The sequence below is a fragment of the Pagrus major genome, chromosome 6, assembly GCF_040436345.1.
Source record: "Pagrus major chromosome 6, Pma_NU_1.0".
Taxonomy (NCBI): domain Eukaryota; kingdom Metazoa; phylum Chordata; class Actinopteri; order Spariformes; family Sparidae; genus Pagrus; species Pagrus major.
The window spans coordinates 35,422,677-35,444,355 of NC_133220.1; the positions used below are offsets into that span (position 1 = coordinate 35,422,677).

Consider the following 21,679-nt stretch of genomic DNA (forward strand, 5'->3'; position numbering starts at 1 on the left):
TGGGTACAAATTACGAATACAAAGTTTAGGGCAATGCAGGGACTGGATTTAAGGTTATCTAAGAAATCCATTTTATAACTTAAGCCCAGTCTGACAAATGGTGGATGTGTTTTGTCACCAGGGAAATATTCATTGAGCCCCGTACAATCTGTAGAACATTTCTGTGAATGTCTTTTTTGCTGATGTTAATTGCTTTATTTATATATATTTTACTTTGCCTTTGATTTATGTTCTAAAATAGTTAAAACTATGACATCTATTGACTAAATATGTTTCAAGACTGCTAAAAACGATGGTACTGGAAGGAAAAGAAAAATCTGAATCATTTTTATGCTCAGTCAAAGGTCAAGATGATATCAGAATACAACAAAGAGGAAGTAGGAATGAGCATGTGATGTGTCTAAGTTGTCTTGTTGTCCGGTCGGTGCAGTGTGGCAGTAGATAGGCTCAAAGCCATGCAGGTGACCAGGGGCTGTCCATGTGAATCTTCCAGTTCAACAGCCACCAAATCAGGGGAAAGGTTGTGTCAACCCAGTTACCCTTCAGCATGTCTGCTGCTGCACCAACACTGAGGAGTGTGGTCAGAGTGGAGCCGGAGAGTGTAGTACACAGAGTGGCTCCACACGTACCACACATACTCATGATGGTGAGTAAACTGGAGCAGCACAGGAAGTAGTCTCAGACACATCTGCTGATCTCAGAGAAGCACTGTTGTGACTCTCTGTTTATGCCAGCAGGGAACACATGACAGCACGTAGAGGTGTAGACACTACCTGATCACATCAACTGTTTTGTCATCAGTTTTTTTTATATATAAAAAAGAAAGGTGTTAGCTGATCGTTAATGAAATAATAAATTAAGATAAGCCTGTCATTTTTTGGTACAAAATGGCAGGTTGAAAAGGGCAAACATTTTTAACCATATACCAAAATCTTAACCTACCCTCCTAGTTTAGTGAAGCCAATCAAATTGCTTTTCTTATTAACACTGTTAGAACATGTCAGAGCCTTTTTTATTGCAGATTGAAACAGGTGTAGCTACTAACATCAATAAATGTTTGCATGGATACTCAGATTGGTCCTGGTTCTCCGCATGCTAGCTCACTGAGAAGGCTTCCTGGCACACCTTAATGAAATGGAACCATTATTGTAATCATCAGTATTAGTCACGCCTGTGAATTTGCTGCTATGGCAAATCAAGCACACTGTTCACTCTCCTCCAGTCTCCTCCCCTGGAGTTCTGTGATGTTCATCAACTCTTCTTCGGTGAAAAAGCTATGTGTACTAAAGCAAACAGTGACGCAGTTTTTTTCAACAAAATTAACACACTCCCCTGGGGAAAAGTGTATTATCGTCACCCCCCAGTCTCGGCTTGGCTGAGTTTAGTGTGTCCTTGTGGGAGTGATGATGTCAGAACCTGCATGCCAATTATGAGCACCTATAACCAAATTTGAGCAGTCCTTGTACCACATGGAAAGTATGATAGGTTGATATGTCTTCTTCATCTTTAGTTTTTATTGGTATCAACTTCAAAATGGGAATAAAAAAAACATGTTGATGCCAACAACACAGTATTGTTATTGTTCTAAACGTATTGTTCTATTGTCTAGCAGAAGTGTTTAATGACAATAATAATGATGATAATATAATAATGACAATAATAATAATAGTAATAATAATGATAATAATAGTAATAATAATAATGATAATAATAATAATAATAATAATAATAATAATAATGATGATAATAACGGTAGTAATAATAATAATAACAATAGTAATAATAATAATAATAATAGCAATAGTAACAATAATAATAATAATAGTAATAATAATAATGATAATAGTAATGGACAGATGTATGTCAGTTCTCCTCTTGTGACTTGTTATTGATTAATTCACATTCTTCTGTCAATTCAGATTGTAATTGTAGAAGACAGCGATGTATTACATGCAGACCCACCTGCTACAAACCACTGACTAATATTTAGAAGTCTACAGCTTTTGTCAGTAAATGCATCACATTCAGCGCCAAACTTTTTCTTTTCTCTACTCACCAGTTATTTTATCACGTGTACATTGTAGTTTGCACCTTGGCTGGACACAACTGTTTTCTGACAGCACACACAGACATTGCTCACGTTCCTCTACTTAAAAATAATAGTCATAAATTAATTTCAGGGAGAATATACATCAAAGAATTTCTTTGTTTTTATGATGGTCACCAGCAGTAAAATTTTGACCTTGCCCAGTTGGAACCAGTCCCTGGAGCTGATCCTAACTAGGTATGATTGCACAGGTGTGTGTGTGTGTGTGTGTGTGTGTGTGTGTGTGTGTGTGTGTGTGTGTGTGTGTGTGTGTGTGTGTGTGTGTGTGTGTGTGTGTGTGTATTGTAGTTAATCCATGTCAGTGCAGAAACATGGACACATGTTCAGTATGATGTGAGTTTATTGTTTATTATTATGGATCCCCATTAGTCACTGCCTCAGCAGCGAGTGCAGTTGTGTGTTGGGTCTTTTTCCTGCTGTCTTGGCTTGTTTCCTGCTTATCTGCTTTTCTTTGATGTTTACCACATTTTGATGCCAACAACTCCATGGCAATGTCTCCATCTCTCTGTGACCAAGGGCCAGTGTGTAAAAAGAGGAAACACCGCCAAGAAATAAATCATAGCTGCAGCTCTTATCCAGAGCGATTGAAGGCATGATGGTACTTGCCTGAATTTGATAGTGCAGTAACCTATGTGTGATGGTTTAGTCAGAAGACACACCCTGTACTTGGACTTAGTCAGTGTGTCTGCGGAGAACGGAGAAAAACATAAGGTGTGTTCAGCTGGCCCTCAGGCTACTATTTCTTTACACACAGGTGATGATGAGCCTGGCAGAGCTCAAACACTGCCCACAGGGCATGTACTGTGTCTGGGAGGGAGAGTGAGGTGAGGCGAGGTTGTTGCTATGACAGTGTTTCACCCCCCAGAACTGTGTTCTCTGAATGGAAAAGATCATAAAACAGTGTTTATACAAAGTCAAGTTACATTTTTCAAATGAAATCCTTACAGATAAATATTTCTGCGTTATGTCTCTAGACATGAGCGTATAATGTGACAGAGTTGGAGTTGGACAGGGTGAGACATGCTTGTTTCCAGTCTCTGTCAGCCAGGGGAAAAGTACCAGACTTTCACTGTGTCCATTTGTGTTGTACATACTGATACTTTAAGATATGCACTATGTACAAATATTGTCAGTTTTGGCACTTAGTGCTAGGGTTAGGTAGCCCCCCCCCCCTGTCTGCGTCTACGTCTGTATGTGTCTGTGTTGATTCATGGAGGGAAGGGAGTGGTAGTGAAGGGTGTGACTCTGACACACACTGTATCATACCAACCAGGTGAGAAGGTGTTTATAAAGCAGCAACCTGGCAGCAACTCACATTTTACTACAGCAGATAACAGAGCTGATAGAGTACCACTGCCAGGTGAGTCTCACATCAGGAAATACATTCAGCGGGCTTTGATTGAGTTTGACTGTTACTGCTTGCTGATATTCTTTTGTTTTCTCGTCCCAGACTTAATCGTAGGAGGAACACAACATGAGAATATTTCTACTTGTAGCTGGTAAGATTTCCATCTTTTTTTATCCATCTTGCTTTTATCTGTATATTTTTCTTTCTTTTTTAAAAGTTTGTCCTGGAATTTTTTTTTCTTTCCAAACCACCGAAACAATGCAGCAAAGGATTGAACGGATAACTTTCTAGCAGAGAGAAGAAACTAAGCTGAAAAGGGCAGCTGTAGTGATTGGTCGGACTGAATACCTGCATATTTTGTGTCTCTCTGGTCTGGTTGTTAACCCTGACTTTGTGTCTGTTTCAAGTTCCTCCACCACGACAAGGACATTACCATGGGGGAATACTAAAGACTTGGATTTTTTTTATTTATCTAAAGATACAGCGTATTCGTATCTGTATCAAAATTATATAATTCTAAACACTATAACTTATTCTAAACCACAAGAAATTGTCATTTTGAGTTTTATATATCCTAAGCTTCCACATAAGACACTTTATTTTAGCCTGTTTAGAGTGAGTCACAAGGTGGAGATAGAAAACCCATCAAAATGTGGTAACATCATCTAAGGGTTAGACAAAACTCTTTAACACGGGGTAAAGTAACAGCTCGGAGGAGTTGCAGCTGATGGACAGAAGCTCACTGGTCCATCAGTCTTGAAAGTTGGGTTTAGGCAAAAGCTTGTAAACTGTCATGTTTATGATGAGGTTAGGTGTAGTGAGGGTTTGGTAAAAGTTTAATGTAATTAAGGTGAGTGTAATAATTGGAGAGAAACTGTCCGTCTATAATTACTTTGGGTAAGACTTAACTGACTGCACAGTGTCTGATACATCTTCATAAAGGCAAGAAAAAAGAAACTCTTTCATCAGGAATACAAAGTATTTTAAATGTATGTGTTGTGTATTTTAGGTTAACATAAACAATCCTTATAGAATAGAAATCATTATAGGATTGGTCCGTCTTTGCTGTGACTTGATATATGTCAGCAGTGATTATGATTTTAGGGTACTGATGTAATACACCGGGATGCTGATGTTTTTGTTGACTGACGGTGGTCATTCAGTAAAACATTTCATTTATTTTTGGTCTGCCTTTCTCCTGACAGCCATAGCGGCAGTATCACAGGCCCAGACTGACTGCTCTCGTGGGGCCTGTTACCCACCCAGCAATGACCTGCTCCTGGGCAGGGCTCACCAGCTCCATGCCTCCTCCACCTGCGGCCTTACAGGCGCCGAGGTCTACTGCACCCCATACCAACAGGTAGGACAACAGGTTTACATCAGCATCAACCTCTGTAATAATAGTATAATAGTAGTACAGTAAGAGGGGACATTTTTCTGCATGGACTACTTTTACTTTTGATACTTAATTTACTACTTATTTACCGATTGTACTTAAATATTTGTATTTAAGAAACATTTCAGTCCAGGACTTTCCCTGTTCCAGAGTATTTTTACAGCATGGTTCAGGTTATAGAAGTAAAAGATCTGAATACTTCCTCCACTACTGGGAAAAAAACATGTGAATTCAAAGAGAGAAAGCAGCTTTGATACTAAAATATTGATATTGGTTATATAAAAACCCATATCAGTTAAACCAGAGCACAGTCACTGTCACTGCCTCAGCCAGCTGTGTTCACCCAGGCCACGCATGGGTGTCTACGTGAGGTTTGCATAGCCTGGAGGCGAGTGGTGCAGAGGTTATGTCTGTCCATTTATGAAGCAGTCTGATTTCAGTGCCAGAGCATCATGTTGCAACTGTACTCTTTGACCGACGTCTGAAAAACCACTGACCAGCCCATCTGCTGGCTCAGCACAAATCTCCCATTACTGGATTTAAGTGCTGATTGAGAAAGAAGACCGTTTTGACTTTCAGACCGTTTCAGACTTTTCCACTAGTTTTCACTACCTAATGTTGTTATAGTCTATATTTGGTATTGAGCATTTGATGTGCTCTCAGAATACCCCCAGACAGAGCTTTGAAAGGGATGTTTGAAGAGATATTTAATATTTTAGCTTTGTAACAGTGTAATGATAAGAGGGATGGTGCAGCACAGAGCAGGAGGGCAGCAGAGGCCAGCACTGGTCCCAGACTGTGGCCCAATGGTCCGTTGTCACGTTAGCATGAGAATTTCCTCGATATTGATTGTTAAGTCTTGATCTGCAAGAAGCTAGAAACTCTTGTCTTCAGATAAATGTAGTGGAGGACAAAAAGCAGTCTCCCGAGCTGGAAATATCTACATAAGTCAATCAAGTGCACAATACCCTGCTGTACAATGTTGTACATGGACCCAAAAGTCAAAGGTTACTTGAGTCAAAGTAAAGATATTGTGTTAAAACATTAAGACTATTAGCAGTACTATTTGTTCTGGTGACTTAGAGTACTTAAGAGTGCAAGTAAAATTATACATATGTTTACATCTATGTATCATCGGCCTGGCTGATTATTGGTTTCGATGTTCAGCTCTCTTCTTGTTATCTGAATTAGTGTTTTTTTTTCTGATTGCTGATAAAATAAGTTAATTAAAAATGCACAATGTTGTAAGTAAGTAGTAACTAAAATTATCAAATGAGTGTAGTTTAGTAATAAGTACTATATTTGTCTCTGTGGAGTGGAAGTATGAAATAGAAGAAACCTCAAAGTTGTACTTAAGTACAGGTCCTAAGGTATTCCATCACTACTACTGCAGCATGGAACTTTTCCTCTGCTAAAGAAAAAAGTTGTATTCCAACGTTCAGTGATTTTCATTATAAACCTAAAACAACCCAAATCTACCTGAAAAAACAGCAACTCTGAAAGAGAGGCAGGTGGACGTTATGTAACCTTCATACCTCACAGTGTTACAGTGTTGTGTACGTGCGCTGTGCTGAACCTGCCTCAGGGAATGGATAGCTGTGTTAGGCGTGGACTCTCTGATTGATCGAGGCCTTCCCTGTTTTAGAGGTTTTTTTGTTTGTTTTCTTTTTTTGTACCTGAGCCACACCTCACCAGACAGGGAGGGGCAGGAACACTCAGCTGTATCTCAGCACTGACACATGGCATGACTACCAGTAAAGACCAACAATGATAGGGAAGAAAGCTCACAGAGCAGTCAGAGAAAACTAGTCAGAGCTTGTTGGGTAAGCTTCATCGCACTGCTGCAAGTACCAGATTTTGTAACAAGTTATTCAGTGTCACAACAAAATGAATCAAGAAAATATAAGGCTGTCCAGCAGACTGTAGAGTTAACTGGTTGGCTTAGAGTTACCATGTCCCTGAAGAGTTTAATGATTTTGTAATAGTAATAATCATAATAGTAATAGTAGAGAATAGTAATAATAAGACATATTCTGGGAAACCTGGGAGTTTGTATTGCAGATCCCTGTAAATGTAGCAATAAAGTTTTTACATTGATCAAAGTTTATTTCTGTGCAGTTCTGTCGAGTGCAGTGGACCAGTGTGATTTATAGCTGCTGCAGTGTAGCTACACAAGGTTGTTGTTGTTTTTTGTAATGTGAGGTTATCTTGCTGGGGCTGCTACATCACATGAACCTGAGCTTCCTCTGTGACAGCTCAGAGCAGATTTAGTTTGGCTGACTAATTTATCATAATGTCCTCCGTAGACTTTAGACTTAGACTTAGAATCAAATGAAAGCTCAGTTTATGCAACAGTCAGCTGGCAACAACATAATGCTAACAGTGTGTGTTTGCATGTGTGCTGGAGGTGACACGCTGCAGTGTCAAAAGCCAGAAACCTCGGGGAGAAAGTCACGTTGAATCACTTTTAGCCCACATAAGTTAAGAAGAGTCTCCCTGTCATGCTTTACTGCAGTAACTGAGATGAAGCAGTGGTAAAACTGACATGGACACACCTGAGTTTGTGAGAGTGCTACATCTTTATCACCTGAGATTAGATAATATTCACTGTTTTGCAATAAGAAGAAAAAAAGACTTGCATACTTGCAGTTGCAATGCAGTGGTTGTTATGAATGACAGTTATATAGCTGGGATCAGTGCAGCGCTCATTGACGTCTGCATGTTGAGGGTCAACTGAATGTCAGTTTATCTGCTGGGTTTTATCTGACTGACATGTCTGTGGCCCTCATTAGTGAGGAGAGAGGTGATGATAATTCAGAGATAAACTTTCATTAAACCCATTTATTCTGACTGTTTGGGTTATTGTGTTAAACTCACCTGCAGCATCCCACTTCACATTCATGTAACTCAAACACTCCAACATTTTAGAAGTGCCATTAATCCTCATTAAAAACACATCCAGACTGATATCAATGTGAACACAATGCACTCAGTTTAGCATAGCTTAGCACAAAGATATATGTAGGGGAAAACTAGCTTCATTTAATCCAAAGTGGGAAAAAATCTTTTGTATTTACATGTATGTAAAAGCCAAACATGAGTAAAAGCCAAAAAATAACACACAATACAAATGTCCATTGATGAATGCATTATTTTTTTTATAAGGCTAGTCATGTAAACTTATGAAAGCATGATTTGTAAAATGTCATTTCTGTGTTGTCACAAATTATGATTGCAGTTTATGATTGCCAGCAAGTAGAAGCTAGTGACAGCTGAAATCTGAAACCTTCCAGCTACCAGAGCCTGTGACCATGCTTTATTATTGTCTTATTTTCATCACAGATAGAGAACAATAGAAAAACTAGCATTTATTTCAAAGCATTGCATACTGTCACAGCAGACATTCGTACTCTGTGTACTGTAACTGTGTGGGAGTTGTGGGAACATTTAGTTGAAGTTTAATATGCACAACAGACAACTGGCAACTAACAAAGTCAAAGAGTTGGCAGAAAATTTAGTCTGGCAGAAAGGAAAGTTAGTGCATCCTACAGTCTACGTCTAGATATTTACAGAGGGCAATTTTCCCTCCTGGAGAGTGACCTGGTGGTGCAGGTTTAAAAGCACCACCTACCTACCTGCTTCTACCACACAGTCTTAGAGACTACTAAATTCTAACTGAAAGCCTGTGTTATTAACTTGTGTGTCTTTTCAGACATAAACAGTGTTTATTAGACAGAGGGGGTCTAATGAAAGCCACTATAGGGTTGAATTACAGACATTGTAGTGTCCAACACTTTTTAGTAGAAAACAAATCAAAGTCATTTTGCACCCTGATGTGGATGAGTGAGTGGAGACACGTAGCTGGAGGGGAAAACAGGCAGTGACCAAGAGGGAACTTTTACCTACAGGGACAGCAGCCACGGTCTGTGTGCCAGAATGAATACAGACTGGTGACAGCAGCAGCCCAGCTGTCACTCATACAGATACTTACATACACTTTAATGTTAAAGGAAAATTTCACCCAAAAATGGAAATTTGAGCATTACCTGCTCACCTTTTTTAATTAAGTGCATTGATGTTTTGAGTGGGTGTGGGTGTGTGTGTGTGTTTGCACATGTACATGTACATGCAGAGGTACATTAGTCAACTCTTTAGTTTACTCTTTCCTCTTCTCTTTCTTTAAATATTGAAGAGCTACAATTGTTAAATGAAATTGTGTTGGTGGAAAGAATGAATTTTACCAACTTCAGATTCTCTCAGGTGGACAGATCCTGTAGCAGACTGTCTGTACTTTACAATTAATTTGTTTCCTTTGTCTCATCTGCTACTGGGGCAAAGTTTAACCCCAAATTGCTGACCAGCTCTATCTAAATATTGTTGAACACAATATGAAGCTAGGAGTGTTAGTCATCAGGCTTCCCATCTGAGGCGTATTGATTTTCTGTCCACTGTGTGACCTGCTCACTGACACAGCTTATCTAACTGGCACAGCAGGTGGGCAAAGAGACAAATTTGGATATTGGTCTTTGGCCCATGGCTCAGACACAGGACAAACACTTGACATTCACAGTGACACAATTCCATATATACATACACCAAATATAACAATTTGATTCTGCAGCAAAGTCCAATGTTACTTATTGTGTGTATTTGTGTGTTTTTTGTTTCTTAGAGGAGGATGAAGTGTTGTCCATGTGACTCCAGGAACCCAAGCGGTCAGCTGGCCCACACTGTCCAGGATGTCCTGTCCACTTCTGGACCAAACAGATGGTGGCAGTCCAAGAAAGGTGGGCAAAGGAAGGAAGGAAGGAAGGAAGAAAAAAGAAAGAAAGAAAGAAAGAAAGAAAGAAAGAAAGAAAGAAAGAAAGAAAGAAAGAAAGACTCTAGTGGCAGAAGTGAACTGATATAACTGTGCTGAACAGTGCCCCCTGGCTGCACGACACAAAACAGCATCATGTCTATCGGAAGCTGAATTTAAACCAAATCAAAGTGTGTTTCTGTGAATATATGTGGTGTACCTGATGTTAATACTGTTCTGCTTGTTTGTCCTGTAGAGGTCCAGAGTCCAGTCACTCTAGAGTTGGACCTCGATAATTTGTTCCAGCTTGACAACCTGGTGCTCAGCTTCAAGGTAGGATAGTCTGCATCACCACTGGATCACATGAATCTGATCACTGCTGTCGTTTCTGTTTAAAGTCTGATGAATGTTGTAAAGCATCTTCTTTTGAAAATTATTTTCATTTATCTTTATTATGTAGTTTATGAAACACATCTCAGTACAAACAGTGTATTTGTAGTGTTATTCCTCACACATAATTGATGCATTTGAAACCTGAACTCTTGTCTACATTAACCTTTTCTTCTTTGTAGGGTCCTCGTCCCGGTGCCTTCGTTATAGAGAGGACACAGGACAATGGCAGGACGTGGCAGCCCGCTCTCTACCTGGCTACAGACTGTCAAAAAGCTTTTCCTGGCGTCCCCACAACAACACCTCTCAGGATGGATGACACATACTGCTACACACTGCCCCCTACTGGAACAAACCCATACCAAGATCACATAGTAAGGACAAACAATGTGTTGTGCCTTGGATAATTCATCAAAATGTTTATTTATGGCCGATTGTAAAAATACTGTTTGCAGGAGAATCACTAGTAAGTTTTTATGATTATTACTTTGAAGAAAAACTGGCAGCACTTAACTTGCTTTTGTGTTTTCGTTTCTCTTTCTTGTCTTCCTGCAGCAGAAAAAATAGTTTGCTGCCTGCAGTCTTAAAATTTGGCTGATTCAGTTTAAGATGATATGGTCCTTTTAAAATATGGGAACAACAATCAGGAACAATTTAATAAAAAGATGGGCTGTATTTTTATTTATTTCTTCCTCTTCTCTAGATCCAGTTCAGTCCTTTGCATCAGTATGCTTACGTACCTGTTCCTAACAGCCGAAAAATTGAAGGTAAGTCCCTGTCTGTAATGAATTACTCTGTGAATCATATCTAATGCAGTTGTAGCCTGCTGACTGACAGCTGTCTCATCCACAGATGTGTCTGGGTTAACGGGGCTGAGGGTGAGGATGACAGAGCTTGGAGATGTGCCACGTTTACCAGGCAGAAGTCTCAGTAGATTTTATGCCCTCAAGGAGATGAGGGTGATGGGCAGCTGCATGTGCCATGGACACGCCAACCGATGCCTGCCAGAGACCTACAACAATCTGCTGCCCAACAGCATACAGGTATGCAGGTGTCTTGAGGTTTGGAGGTTTTGAGTAGCTGCCAGACAAATTCTTTGCTTTACACAGCTAGCTGTTTCCTCCTGCTTCCAGTCTTTTTAGGTTAGACTAACACATCCTGGACCTGCAGCACAGTCTTTCTGTACTGGATGCTCAGCTGTATGACTGATATTGAAATTATCATTTTACTCTCTGTAAAAGCAAGAGAATTATACAAACTTAGTAAGTTGATGGAAAAAGTTTACCACAAACCTGTTTGGATCACAGCAGGGTTCCCTCTTTACCACAAAGTTTGGTGCACAGTGTTGATGTGAAACCGAGTCAGAGGCTGCCTGGAGCGCAGATGAGATAAGCAGCTTATTGAGCCCCCATGGCTAACAGAAGGCCTTTCTTTGCTTCAGGCATAGATTTATAATAGAACTAGATGCTGAATGCAAAGAAGGTGCCTATTCAGTCCAATGAGATTTGCTCGCCTGGTGCATACACCAGCAAAGGTGTCTAGCTTCCAGGTTTACTTCCTGGTTGTGTGTCCCACTGAATATAGACAGTAAAATTTCTCCTGCTAACCCCACCCACGAGTTCCCGCTCTGCCCACAGACTTTACATTGTGATGGCATCACAGATATTTAAATTGCTTATATGGGCTTGAGGAAGTTTACAACTATGAAACCCTTATGGTTTAAAAATCCACAATAGAAAGAATCATAATTGAGCTTGCAGTTTGAGGTGTCCTGTCAACAGTTCTATAGACGTCTATTTTATAAAGGTGCTCTGTGGGGAAAATGCTTTGTGGCTGCAGGGGAATTTTTCCTGCAATACCTAAGTGGCCACTCTGCAAAACTGGTAGCATGGCTGTGTGGCGCAGTGTCCAGGTCTAGATAATAGATCCATGGCTAAGGCCCAAAAATCTTTTTGGCCACCCCTGACTTTGATCCTCATGCAGACAAGATACTGTAAATTCAGCAGAGAACCGTCCCCAAGATTACACTGGAGAGACAATATATTTAAAAAACTTAGAGAATTAATTTACATGCATTGTCTTCTGTTGTAACTTATTCACTTTCTGATAAGTATATGGACTTTGGAAGGTGATTTGTTGTGTCAGTGTTCAGTTGACCAAAGCACTCACCAGGGTTATTTAAAGGACATATGGACATAAGGACATAAATGCAACAGTAGAAAAGCTGCAAATTATCACTACAGCATCATCAATTTCATATCAAAACATATTTGTTGGCTGTTTGAACTGAAATCTGCTATGAATTTCATTCTAACTTCCAACCATGTGTTTTCATTGTCGGTGCAGGTTATAAGTGAGATGTATTTTCAGATGCTGATTAGGATATCTCAGTGATGTGATGCACATGTCTGTGGTTTCTGTGTAACATCTCTACATGGGCCTTTTTTCTGTGTCTCTTTGCAGGTGAATCCTCAGTGTGACTGCCAGCATAACACAGAAGGTGTGAACTGTGAGCGCTGCGCTGATCTCTACAATGACCTGCCCTGGAGACCTGCAGAGGAGGGCAACACTCATACCTGCCAACGTAAGACTTCACCCGAACCTGTTAGAACAATTCAGCATGATAATGTCAAAGCACAACAGAGAGGAGAAAACATGGTCCGTCTGAGGGCAACCACCACAGCTGAGTGAGAAAAGCTTAGAAACCTGTCAGTCAGGCAAAATACGTACAAGAACAGACTTTTCTGTGAGCAAAAATATGGAATCAATGCAGTAATGCCTTCAAATGCACCAACAGCAACCACATTACAAGATAAGATAATCCTTTATTAGTCCCACAATGGATTAAATACGAAGACTGATCACAGTAGGCAGACACTTTATTTGCTAGATATATATTCTAATGTATCTATTTATATTTACCATATTCATACACAATCGGTTGGGCATGCCTTTTATAGGAAAAATGTAACCCTATATTTTAGATTTCTTTTACATGCATCTTACATTTTCATTTATCGTGTCCTCACTTATACAGATTTAGATCATTAAATGTAGAACTGACAATTACAGAGGCTTTCTCAATGAAATACTTTTATTTCATATTGACACTTACATTGTGTTTGTGCTTTTAAAAAAAAAAATGAGTAAAAATTATATAAACATTGAAATAAAATTGTAGATTTTTAAAATATTTTAAAAACTATGTTAAACAATATTTGTAGGTATATCCACTCTATCTGGGCCCTCTAGTGGCAAGGAATGAGAACTCTAGAATGCCTGCGCCTGGGTCCATCCCAGGAAACAAATACTGAGACCAGAACTTCCATAAGAGATGGATTGTGGTTATTTTTTGTCTTGTCATTGTCTTATATTACCTGCCCCCTTCGCTAAGTAACAGGCCTGCCAATATTATTTTTTTTTATAGACATTTGTGCGCACATCAAATGAAATGAAGGAGTAAAATTCATGAAGTGTCAGATATCTCAGACTGTTCTGTTTTAGAGCCTCTATCATGTCAGAGCTACCCACAGTGTTGGCATGTCAATGTACTAGTCCCATTCATTTAAATAGTTTTCTGTCTGTTTGTAAAGTGTATTTGGGATACGTAAAAGGTCCATTTATTTTTATATTTTTACTTGATTTATCATCAACCCATGCTGTATATACTGAAGACCAATTCCTTTTACCTCTCCTCAGGCTGTGACTGTAACAACCACGCCCAGCGCTGTCGTTTTGACCAGGCTTTGTACGAGGCCAGTGGACGGAGGAGTGGAGGTGTGTGCGAGGGTTGTATGCACCACACCACAGGGCCAAAATGTGACCAGTGTGCCCCAGGCTACCAGCCAAACCCCCACAGCCGAATGGACCGCCCCGATGCCTGCATACGTAAGTGTTACATTAGTAAGAGCCGTCTGAGCTTTAAGTTAGGCCCCTCATACACCACAGCAGAGAAAATGCAACACATCAAAATGTGACAGTGACATTCAGGATGTAGTGTAACTTTAAAATTCAAAAATGTGTAAAATATTTCAATGTGGATGTAATCTTCTATGAGTGACTCATGTTTGTGTTGTTGTGTTGCTGTCAGGCTGTATCTGCAGTGCTGAGGGGACAGTGAATGGAGGCCGGTGTGACGACAGCACAGGCTCGTGTCAGTGTAAAGTGAATGTTGAAGGTCCCCGATGTGACCGCTGTAAGAGAGGATACTACGGCCTGAGTGCCTCCAACCCTCTGGGCTGCTCCAGTGAGTCTTCAAACACCTTCCTGTCTTTAATAAAACCACAGTCCTTCTCTTTCAGCTCTGTCTGATTTCAGTTAACTGTAACAGTTATGCTTGGTCGGGGAGATGTATTCACTGCACGTACATAAGTGCACAAATCTGACCTTTTACAAATTTTAAATTTCCACTTATAACATAGTTAAGCATACTTGTGTGGAATCTGATCACAATGCCCAGTGCTTCTTCCTAACTCTGTACTTACCCCTGCTGTCCAGAATGTTCCTGTTCTCCAGACGGGTCACGGTCAGATTTTTGTGACCAAGTGACTGGCCAGTGTCCCTGTCGTTCCCACTTCCATGGCCTGACCTGTGAAGAGTGCTCAAAAGGCTACTGGAAACCATTGCTGTCAGAACGCTGTGAGCCCTGTGGCTGTGACCCCACCAGGTCATACAGTGACACCTGTGACCAGGTATTACCTCCTTTATATTGTCTGAAACCCAAATTTTCAGACATTTATATTTTTAACAGAGAACAGCAGCAAATGCTTAAGAAACAATTGAGAAGCTATAACTAGCACATATTTGGCATTTTTGCTTGATAGATAAACTAGATTATAAAAACTAGAGCTGGGTTGGCTGATATTATCGGCTGATATTGGCCTATCACAGATATACAGGTATCGGCATATGTTTTTTCTGATATGCACCACTATATAACTTTTTTTTAAGGAACATAACACAGTGCTCTGTGCATCTGTAAGTTCTAGTCAGTGGTACACAGAAACATTTATTAATCCCATATCAGAATATTGATAAAGCTTGTAAACACATTTTGAGCAGGGGTTTTGCAAATTGTTGATGACAATAAGGACAGACTTTATTGAGTCCTGTATGCTGGGTTGTTAAATAGCAAATAGTAATAAGTAAAGCAAGAGGAGTTCTACAGACACAGCCCTAACATCTTTTTATTAACGTTTACGAGTTTATTCTTGAAAAATACAGTTTTGTACAACAGAATATTGCTAGAACTTAATGTATGTACAATAACAATGAATAAGGAATGTTATTGCTACTTCAGCTGCTGCTGGTCATGCTGCTGTAAGGGTTCACTAGACTGCCAGTTCTCTGAGGTGACAGGTGTTGTGTTGTTGAAGGATTTGTAGTTTGTAAAGTTTGTATCCTTTTTGTACTTGTCCTTTTGGTAATGACGCTAAAGTCAGTTCTGTTTCTTTCCTCCCAGGTGTCAGGCCAGTGTGAGTGCAGACCAGGCTTTGGAGGCCGAACATGTACCAAGTGCCCAGACAACACATACGGAGATGCTCTCTTAGGCTGCCAACGTGAGTCAGCCCTCTGTGATTACTTTATTGTTCAGGAGCCATTTGTTGCCTTGATTTTTCAAACAAAAAAAATACAATGAAAAAAATGTCTACACTGTCCTCTTATGATCTTTTCTTCCTCCACAGCATGCCGGTGTGATGTTGAAGGGACCCTTCCAGAAGGCTGTGACAAGCAGACAGGAGCCTGTTTGTGTCGGCCGGGTGTCACCGGGGCCCGCTGTGACACCTGCAGTCGTGGACACTGTGACTCTTTCCCTGCCTGTGAGATATGTCCCTCCTGCTACTTCACCCTGGACACCCAGAGACAGAACCTCAGCTTAGCTGTAGAGAAACTCTACACCAGCTTCCCCTCTCGTCCTGGAGGCGATGGTGATCTTGGATCTTTTGGACCTCGCATATTCAACCTGCTTGAAAAACTAAACCTGATCCGGAATTCCCTCGCCCTTCCACCCAGTACAGCCGAAGAGGTCGACGATGCCCTGTCCCAACTGGACAAGCTCAGGTGAGGGACAGCTGAGATCTTTAGAGGAAAACATTGTTTTTTTTTGTTTCTTCACCCCATTCTAACTCTTTGATGTAAAGTCACCAAGCCTAATTGAACAACTGTCTCACAGAGACCAGGTGGCCAAGGTTAATAAAGACCTATCACCCCTGGAGAGAACTCCTGGTCTGGACTCAGAGCTGGACAAACTACGGGCTCTGCTGGATCGCCTCACTGTGGAGTACAAAAACAAGAAAGAAGCAACAGACACATCCATCAGTCCCGACAATACAGGTCAGAAACAAAGACACACCAGTCACTGCTGCACTGACTTTTAGTGATGCGTCATTGATCGCATTGTCACTCAGACATAAGTTCTTCTTGCGTATTGATAAGCTGCAGAGTTTTACACACACACACCCTACACACTGCCCTGTTCCCTAAAGGTGCCACACTGCTCTGTCAACACCATACATCCCTGAAGACTCAAAGACTCACATTAGGGAGACACTGCCAGTGCCTCTACGGCTTCTCAGACTTGATCCTCAGTGCGCCTGCGCAAGCTTGGAGGATGACGTAGGACTTGAAGATTCTGCTCTAATCATACGTCATTGTTCCATTTTAGTAACAGTTTAAATTTCTTAAGTTGGAGCAAGACATTTTTTGTCAAAATGTATTTGGCGAACAGTGTGGCTAATCAACATTGTCAGGAAATTACTCACATATCATTAAAATAGCAAAATACACTGGAGTGGGCCTTTAACATCAGTTTGAGCAGAATATCTCTCTGAACCATCTCCAACACATCATAAACTAGAGGCCATCTTGTAGTGGGATCACGCTAGTCGCAACGCTGTCAACATGTTTAGGTTCTGACCCATGAGAATTCAGTAGTGATTACTATATTATTACATGAGTACTCAGTACTCATGGTTCAGACGACACCCATCTTAGAACTCATCCCTCCTAACTACACACCTGTAAAGTTTTGTGACTGTATCTTGCACAGCTGTGATGTTACCACACTGATAAAAATCTGTCCACAGACAGACAGACAGACAGACAGACATTTAAACACCAGGCACTACTCAAAACTGCATCTGTGGTAGTTCAATCTACGATAGGTGTCTCCAGGACCACACAAACTCACAACAACTGACAACATCAGCAGCCCTGCTGTTGTGACTGGTTAATATATGTTGAGTTTCTCTGTCCTTTTCAGGAGTGTTTTCAGCCATCCAGAAGGCTTATAATGAGTCTACAGATGCAGCTAAAAAAGTGGATGTCAGTGGGAACACGGTGAAGGAGTCAGCTGATGTCAGAGAAGAGACTAAGGACCTTCAAAACCAAGTACAGCCAGCCAACACCAGAGATCTGAACAAACTGAACCAGAGCATGGCCTCCAGACCTGACCTCACTCCTGTTGCCAAACAGGTGACTACCAGGCTTCACTTCATCAACATGACGCTGTGATGCTTGAAATCTTTAGCAAATCGATTTCGCTGTTTACATCTTTTACAACTTTGTGTGCATCTGCACCACCTTTAATATTTATTTTTTTAAGAAAATGCAAATCAGTTTATCTCCTGAAGGTAGCACTAGAGGAAAGGGCATTGGGGCAACACAAAAAGTGTGTATGCCTAAATTCAATATAATCTGTTCTAAAGGGAGAGGGTTCATCATCTGGGGAGCATAGATATCATTGGATCATTCACTGCATGTTAGACAATCCAACCAGAAGTTGCTGGGATACCTTTGCAATCAATCTAAAATTGCATCAACCCCTTACATCTAATGGCTAATTTGTTGACCATAGCTCATGTTTTTCCCCTTTAAATCATAACTGTGACTTTTCAGGTATGTGGCAGTGTTCGCTCAGAGCCCTGCACCCCTCTCCAGTGTGAGGGGGGAGAGTTGTGTCCACCAGAGGGAACCCGACCTTGTAAAAAGGGAGAAAAGTGCGTGGGCGCCCTGCCTCTGGGTAAGAGGGCTGATGCTGATGTCAAGGATGTGAAAGACAAGCTGGACAAGCTCACTGGGAAGATCACAGAGTCTGCAGAGAAGGTGCACACACACACACACACACACACACACACACACCCTTTTATGTGTTGGTTTTACCTCTGTAATCTCTTCAGGCAGATAACTGTAACTCTTTCATAATTCAAATTTACTCTATGATTAAAACAGTGTACAGATTCTAAATCATCATTTAAGTTCATATCAATTCCTTACAGCTCCAGAAAACACAGGATACAGCCGACCAGGTGAGACAGTCTACAGAGGAGCTGTCCAATAAGATGAAGCAGGCCAGAGATGAGCTTGAGGAAGACTTAAAGGAGACACGTGACACTGTGAAAGAGCTCAAAGATTTCCTGTCAGGTAGAGTGGACTTACATGGGAGCGAGGTTTACTTGGTTTTAGTAATAATAATGTTTCGAATGGATGCATCAGAAGGTGATGCCTAGGTCAGTCACTCCTTTACTTTGTCGTCTCCAACTCATTCTGTGTCCATCTGCACAGACCCGTCCTCCAACCTCACCCACATCCAGGAGGTGAGTGACTGGATCCTGAAAGCCAAACTGCCTCTCAGCCTGGCTGCTCTCAAGAGGAAGCTGGAGGAGCTGAAGGATCTGGCGGCCAATCTACCAGACAGCACAGCCGTGCTGGACGAGGCCGAGCCACAGCTGGACACAGCCAGGAAACTGCTGAAGGAAGCCCAGGACGCCAGGTGGGCCTTCACACTCTTATTACTGATCATTAATACTGTTTTCTCAAACAGTTACTTAAAATTAAAAATGGCCTGACAGAAATAGCATTTTTATTAATCCCAGAATGAAACAATTGACAAGGGCATGATTTAGACTGAATAGAACATTTTTCATTGAATAAATTGTTAACATTAAAATCTGTTTTAATCAGCATGCCTCCTATGCCCTTTTTTTGCTTTTTGTAAGGTTTTGATATGAATAACAAATCCAAAGTAACCAGAATAGTACTTTATTTTTGAAAAAACATTTTTCACAACGTAAATAATCATTCAAGAGTCAATGTTGCACTTACAGTTTTTATCATTGGAGTTTAGCAGAAATACTTTTTGAGGCTAAATCTAAAAATGCTGTGGTCTGTCTGATGGTCTGTAGGACCCTCCTTCAGCCTTCCTCTCCTCCTCAAGTGAGTCTATGATGATAAATATAACACTGATGTAAAAGATGTGTTCTGGGGTTGCACATTCACAGGGACACAGCACTGGGAGTAAAGACGGACGTGGACACGTTGCTGGAAGGCTTCGGCTCAGTGGAGGGCTCCCTCTCTGACCTGGAAGACAAACTACAGAACAGCGTGGATCTCATGGACCAACTGAACAAGAACCTGACTAAGGTAGGAAGCATGGATACATCAAACTGTCAATGACACGATGGCCCTTTGATTCTAATAAAAGCAGCTTGCGAAGTGTAACTGAGTTTTTGCGTGATTCTCTCCATGTAGGCCAAAGACCAGCTGAGCCCAGCAGAGAAGGCTCTGGATGATGTATCAACACTGATAAAGCCAATGAAACCTCAACTGGAGGAGCTCAAAGACCTGCTGAAGGAAGGAGACCAGCAGGCCCAGGATGCGCAGGAAAATGCAGATGATGCTGAGGGTGAAGCAGCCTCTGCACAGCAGGTGAGAGACCTGCTGGAGTTTGAAACATGAACATTTTTGGTTTGTTTGGATCAGGACTCAGGATAAAGGCTAAGAGTATAGCTACTGCTAGTCTTCTGTGTCTGTGTCTCTCTCTGTTGAAGAGGGCTTTTGTTGGCACCAGAACTTAGTCAGTCCCCCTGTATTTAGTAGTAATGTACCATAAAGACTAAAATTAACTGATAAATTACATTTAAATGGCAAGTTTTTGTTTTTAGTCAAGAGGAAAGGTATCATGGTCCGTTTGAATTTCAGTTGCAAATGTTTGCATTTAGAGTAAGTAACTGAAAAAAGGATGTGTTGAAACATGTGGGAACCATTTTAAAGTTGCTTATTAAATGCAGAGATTTAAAATGAGAGGGAATAAGGTCAGCAGAATCTCTTCATAAATGTACTCATCCAAATATGTGTGTGACTGTAGGACCTGAAGTCTTTGCTGGAGCAGCTTGATCGTCTTAAAGACTTGGCTCCACCCAGTGGGTCAGGTACAGAGGGGCCAGTGGGGGATCGCCTGGCGAAGCTGCAGCAGGATGCTGGAGTTCTGGCCAACACCACTGACACCATGCTAAAGGCTATGGAAGGTAATATAGCAAAATCACTCCACCACAAGTCTGTGTTTTTAAAAACACATTTTTTTCTAATATCTTGGAGGACAAGACCTTAGACAGACAGTAAACTTACAGATAAAGACACCAAAAATATATATTTTTTCCCTTTCTTTTTTACATTTACAGTATCTGTTCAGTGACATTTGCTGTTTCTTTTAATTAGTTACTGAGAGGTAGTTACTTGTCCCAGAGGAACTCTACCGGTCTAAATGTTTTGTTCTTGCTTATTTCTATTATTGACCCCTCTGGGCTCTTTTTAAATACAATTTTCTTGGTCTATAGATACACAAATTCAAAGATATTACATCTAAATAAAGCTAATGGCTGCATGTGTAACATGCACTCAGTTGTAGAATGTACATTAATTTGACACTGGTCATGATATCCCCTGAATTCACAGAAGAAAAGACAGAGGAAGTAAGCTTTGTGTCATGAGTTGGCGCTCAGGTTGTGTAAGGGGATGTCAGAGGATTTGCAGTGTTTTCATTAGATCTTTCATTAGATGAGGTAACTCCCTGTACCCTTATCCTTTTTCCAGGTAAAGGAGTTTCCCTCAAGCAGCTGCAGGACGAAATCCTTGAGAAGTCAAAAAAGCTTGATGGACTTGATGCAAAGCTTAAAGGCCTTTTGGAAACACTTCGAAAGAAAGCACACGACCTCAGCATCTGCCAGGGATAAAAGTCACCTGCTGGCAGGATCCGCTGCTGCTGTCACCACAACATGTCATACCAGCCCTAACATTAGTCACACCTCCTACTGTCTTCACTTTACTACAGAAGAATTCCTCCCTAAGCCTGGATCACTGCTTCAACTCTTCTCTATAACATAACACTGCACTTCTTCTCCGGCAGTTGTCAAAGAATTGTGGGAAATGTAGAAAATCAGTAACTGGTGTTTAATGAGATAGGAGACAGAAATGACTCTTCAGCATAAAATAACTCCTGGAATATTTAAGTTACAATGTTTTTCATCTTTAATCATTAATGACGGTACTGTAAGTTCTATTTACTGATCAGAAATCCACAATGTGCATAAATATCTTTTTGTTTTCAATATTACTTTTAGCATTTTATTGAGAAAAAGACCAGAGCCCTGACTGCCCTGCACAGCCAACATAAAGTCATTTATCAGCAGCGATACGCTTCACTGTGAACATTGCACCACAATTACTGTATTTGTCAGCACTGGAGACAGGGTGAATGATACATTATTTATTTGTCTGTTTTTCATCTGTTTGTGCAGAATCCATAGTATTTAAATAAAAGCCTTTTAATATTTTGATTTCTGTCTGACAGCTTCATGGGAGAGC

At 40.7% G+C, this 21,679-nt stretch overlaps 1 protein-coding gene across 1 annotated transcript; it reads left to right on the forward strand.

Annotated features, from left to right (window-relative positions):
• The first annotated feature begins 3,419 nt into the window (after positions 1-3,419).
• Positions 3,420-21,651, forward strand: LOC140998376 (laminin subunit beta-3-like). Its single transcript, XM_073468645.1, has 23 exons — positions 3,420-3,467; positions 3,558-3,606; positions 4,661-4,815; positions 9,524-9,638; positions 9,906-9,982; positions 10,222-10,413; positions 10,743-10,806; positions 10,892-11,082; positions 12,503-12,623; positions 13,739-13,927; positions 14,130-14,285; positions 14,537-14,730; positions 15,501-15,597; positions 15,724-16,099; positions 16,212-16,372; positions 17,301-17,512; positions 17,936-18,142; positions 18,316-18,460; positions 18,602-18,809; positions 19,318-19,459; positions 19,568-19,744; positions 20,184-20,343; positions 20,909-21,651. The coding sequence occupies exons 2-23, from the start codon at positions 3,582-3,584 to the stop codon at positions 21,046-21,048; spliced, it is 3,504 nt and encodes a 1,167-aa protein (XP_073324746.1). The 5' UTR covers positions 3,420-3,467; positions 3,558-3,581; the 3' UTR covers positions 21,049-21,651.
• Positions 21,652-21,679: the final 28 nt, after the last annotated feature.